General features: G+C 40.1%; 1 protein-coding gene across 1 annotated transcript; it reads right to left on the bottom strand.

The window, feature by feature from the left end:
• KLHL9 (kelch like family member 9) lies at positions 1 to 3345 on the bottom strand. The gene has a single exon (XM_053571601.1). The coding sequence runs from the start codon at positions 2808 to 2810 to the stop codon at positions 957 to 959; it is 1854 nt and encodes a 617-aa protein (XP_053427576.1). The 5' UTR covers positions 2811 to 3345; the 3' UTR covers positions 1 to 956.
• Positions 3346 to 5061: the final 1716 nt, after the last annotated feature.

Raw genomic sequence — 5061 nt, 5'->3', positions numbered from 1 at the left:
TAAACTTTACTGAACAAAAAGGTGAAAAAAAGAACAGCCTAAATTTACTGAGCAAAAGTAATTCTCTGAAACCAGACCTTTGCTGATTGGTGTAAAGGCAACTCTATAGAAAACATTCTACAAGCAAATAACATAAGCTTCATTTGAAGTAACAATTTAACCAAATGACAAATTTAGTTTCCAACTTAACACCATGTAGCCCTAATTTATCTATATTCAGTATGACTATCTACACATTTATTCTCTGGTACAGAATTTCCATTTGAATAGTAAAAGCTGCTTTGTGGAAGAAAATAATTTAAATTGAGAAACAATTTCACCACAGTTGAAGTGCCCATTTTAAAACTGCGTATATGTATATACTTCAGTATGTATATGTGTATGCATGTATATTTCTATTACATGTGTTTTTTCTTTCTCTCTCTAGAGATAATCAAATACTGACTTAGTGCTACAACATTTTTTCTAGTTAATATTCTTATTTCTACTATCTGCCTAAGAAATTTCACATATTCTGAATGCAACCACACAATCTAATTTAGTTAACAAGTATGTCAGAAACTATGAAAAGAGGGAGGTAGCTAATAATACTTGGCAACCATTTGTTTATTATTTTAGGTTGGAGCAGGTGGCCTCCCTTTGATGTTTTGCAGTCAAATATGAAAACATTCAACTCTGAAGAATAATGGACAAATTACCACCTACAGTTTAACTTATGTAACATCACGAAATGACATCTAAACGTTTCTCTATGTATCTTGTTTCATTGTTAGAACAGCTAACTATGTTGAATACATTTGTTAACCATTTGATAAACGTACTAAGTTACCAAACAAGACAAATAATATCAATTACCTTTATCATCTAATAACTGTACCAATCATTGCAAGAAGATACAAGTGAAGGGGAAGTCTGAGATCACCCATAATGTATTGCAATGTTGTTATATCTTAGACTTAAGAATGATCTGAAGGTGCGGAGAGAGGCGATTCTCTAGAAGGTGACCCAGGGTTTTCTTCAGGTGGAAAAACTGTGAGGGTACAAGCTCGAATGCCACCAAGAGATTCTGGAAGGTCAAAGACTTTATGCCACTCATCTTTTTCTGGATCGTATTTCTGGACAATTTCTACCATACAACGATTATTCCAAGAATATCCACCAACAACGTAGATTTTATTTTCAAAGACAGCAACTCCAACATCACTTTGACCTCTTAACATAGCAGCAATTGGTGTCCACTGGTCGAGGGTTGGTGAATAGTATTCACAGCTTAGAACATCATCATAATCACTTGTTCCTCTGAAGTGATTGCCACCAATGACATAGAGCTTATCTCCAACTGTACACATGCAATGCAGACCTCTGACTGTAGTCATTGGTGCCTTCTGTGTCCATTTGTCTGTATCGGGGTCAAAGCACATGAGCTCATTTTGGAAAGTGTCATGGGTAATTCCTCCTGAAATATACATTAAGCCTCCATACACTGTTCCAGCATGGCCATAGTGCGGTTCACTCATTTTTGCAACATAGCTCCACTCATTCATTCTTGGATTGTAACATTCCACTGTGGCCAGTTCACCAGCTGCACTGCGCCCACCAACTGCATACAAATGTCCTTTGAGGGCACTCAAGTGGAAGAATGTGCGCTTTTCATTTAATGATGCAACCTGCATCCACTTATTATATCGAGGATCAAATCTGAAAACTGTATCAACAGCAGTTTTTCCTTTTGTGTCATAATTACTCTGACCACCAACTACATAAAGAAAGTTTCCAATGACAGCAATACCATGCTGGTAACGGGGAGCATCCATGGGGGCTAAAGATCTCCACTCTTGTGCTCGTTCATCATACATCCTTAATTCTTTACTGACGACCAGCTGCTGCCTCAAAACTCCTCCTAATGTAACCAGGTGAGTAGAGTCAGATCGAATGGCAGTTCTATCTGACTGCATCACTGGCTGCATATATGGCATCATTTGGTAATTACTAGCTTCTAAAAGCAAATTCACACAAGTATTGTCTGTTCTCATGAAATCTACTGTCTGCACGTAATTGATGAGGTCCTGTGGTGTCATCAGTGGAAATCGAATATTCTTCATTAATTTTGCAGCATAATCCATCCGAGGGTCCTCCAACCTTAGCCAGCGACAAGCAGCCTTGAAGAGTTCAAGTTCAGTACAATGCTTAAGACTATTACTGGAAAGCACAAAGGCAAGCCGTTCAAAAGGAAGTTTTAGAAACTCTCCAGTACTCAGTAAAGCAGGAAAGTTCTTCAGGATGAAATTATTAACATATTTATCCACTTCTATAAGATTGTAGGTGTTAGCAATTCGTCCAACCTCAACACAGTTATCCAAAGAGACTCCTGATATAAGAAATACTTTACAAAAGTCCAGAACGGGTAAAATTTGCAAAAAGCTGGCGGCTTCAAGTGTGTCCTGAAGATTGTCCATATTTAGAGAAAGTTTTGCAGTATAAATAAAATCAATGATTTTCTTCAGACCAACTTTGTTCACCCCATGAAGCTTAATGCACATTAAATCTTGTTCTTTCATTCCACCCGTGAACATAGCCTTGAAATAATCACTAGCGGACGCCATCATAGCTCTGTGAACAGGGAAGATTTCATCTCCATCGCCAGGTACCAGGGTCACATCACAAAGCAATCCTTCTATTCTAAGCTGATCAAAACCTTGCAATACCACCGAACTGTGAGTATTGCTGGTAAAAAAGCGTGTGGTTCCTGTCTTGCAAGGCTGCAGATGGGAAGAAACGCCCATTTCGCCGTTACCCAGAGACACTTTCATGGGAAAGCTTTCCTTTTGCACAGAGATGTAAGCCAAAGAAAAACCCGAATGTTTTACTGGAAACGAGGTGTCCAAAGAGCAGGAGAGCTCGCGTGCCTTATCAAGAGCAAGCAGTCACTGTGGCACCCTCAGAACACACAGTCACCCACCGATAATAATCGTTCTCTAGCAGGACCACAAATGGCTGTGGACCTCAAATCTGATTATTATGCAGATTATTCATCACCCGAAGGCAGTTAAATGACCCGGTTCACCTCGTCCCGCCGGCTAGTGAGGCCGCTGCTTCAGCAGTTCCGCTTCAGGCCAAGCTGGTGGGGGGAGGGCGCCGCCACGTACTGCGGCTCCACGGCTCGCTCGGCGGCGAGTCACGGCACCTCAGCTAGCGGCTCCCTGCACCTTCCGACGTCACTGGAGCGTTGCGGCTGCCACCGGCCTGTCTTCGAGCAAGGGCCTGGAACACCGGCCTGGGCCTGGAACACGGGCCTAGCCACGGACACCGAGCCGGTCCTTCCGGAAAGGCCTAGTCCCCAGGCTAGGAGCGGCCACAGCAGGTACTGCGGCTGCGCGGCATCCGGAGCTCGTTCGTGGGCGGGCGTGGTGGGGAGGGGTCGCGGGTCCGGGAGGAAGTGCGCAGGAGGGGCGGGGCCGGGATTGCGGAAACCGAGGTGTTTTGGGTGGGCGCCCCTTGAGGCTTCTTAGGGTGGCAGTGTTTGTGGGACTAAATTAGACCAGAGTGGGTGACCCAGGTAGTGTACGTGTATTTTCCTGCACTTTTGATATTAAATTGTTCGCAGGTGAGCTTTCCCTCCACAAAACCGATACTTAAAAAAAAAAAAAAAAAAGGTTTACACTTTCCGGCTTGTCTTTTGAATAACAATCAAATGCAGCTTTTGTATAAATTGTAAGAGAACCTGGTAGAAGACAGAAGGAGGATGCTTAATTTTTTTCTTCTATAAAGCAATTTTTATCTCACACAATTTAATGACCCCCTCAGGTACAATTTGGTTCATACTCTATTCAAAACACACAGTATTTGTCTACCAAGTTTGTAACTATAGTGTGATAAATGATAAATTCTGAATTTTTGGCTCACGGTGCTATCATAAATAATTTTTTTGTGCTTTTGTTTCCCGCAATTTCTAAATGATTGCACATTTTTTCAATAACTCTACATAGTTATCCCATTATTTCTGAATATATACCTTCTTGTCGCCATTATTTTATAGCATCTGTAATAAACTTAATAGAATCTGGGCACAAAATTTTGCTCTGTTTGGGATAATATTTAACAGAATATTGATTCAGACGATGTTTCCAAACTATTGTCATCAACAATGTTTGTGCATTTCCCCTCTGCTCATTTTTCTCTTTATGGGTATTTTATTAACTTAAATTCTGTAAGTACTAGTAAATTTAAATTTTGACATAAAAGCAAATACATATTTTGACACAATTTCTTCCAGCATTTTCCAAAGTTTGAAGTTACTGTTGTCTTCTGAATCCATCCAAAGTTTCATATGCATATGCAAGCTAAGAATGTAGTTATATTCTTTTATTACATTCTTCTCATTTTTATATAAAAGCTGGCAAACCATATGCATTGTTCTGCATCTTTCCTTTTTCACCTCAAGATATCCTCAAATTTTTATGATATATACAGAGCTTCTTTATATTTTTAAATAATTTAATTGTTGCCCACTGAGTGGGTACGTAATAAATTATTTATTCAGTCTCTTCTGATAGACATTTAATATTTTCAATTTTTTTTCTCTTGTTTCTGATGGATGGTCTTCCATGAGATGCTTCTGCAGGTTGTCAATCTGTACAACCCAGGAGACTGGTTGGAATGAGACTAGCCTGTATAAACTCTTTACTGGACTTTATCAGCTTTGGGAAGTTCAAGAAACGCTTGGTGCAGGGGTTGGGCTGTTAGAAGGACTCTTTGAGCCATGACAGGTCCATCTTCACTGTGGAGAGGTACTTCCAGGGAACTGGTCTCTATCTGGAAAAGAACAGCGTTGCTGTGCTTGGGAAGTCAGAGTAAGAAATCATGAGGTACTTCTCTTTGTCATCAAACTTGCAAGAAAAATTAATAACTAAGGAACAGACTTGTTCTCTCAATGAAATGATTATTATGGACAGATATTCTTCATCATACTCTTGCATGTTTAGTCATTTCAAAAGACTATTTTTTCTGCCTTCATCATGAAATAAACTGAATCAAATTTGTCACCACTCCTGTTGGTAACTG

Source organism: Nycticebus coucang, chromosome 2 (genome assembly GCF_027406575.1).
Source record: "Nycticebus coucang isolate mNycCou1 chromosome 2, mNycCou1.pri, whole genome shotgun sequence".
NCBI lineage: Eukaryota > Metazoa > Chordata > Mammalia > Primates > Lorisidae > Nycticebus > Nycticebus coucang.
Note: the sequence above shows the minus strand (reverse complement) of the source record. Positions and strands in the feature narration are given on the sequence as shown.

Excerpts from the sequence above, each read along its gene's own strand:
- KLHL9 (XM_053571601.1), bottom strand. The coding sequence starts at position 2,810 with ATGAAAGTGTCTCTGGGTAACGGCGAAATGGGCGTTTCTTCCCATCTG.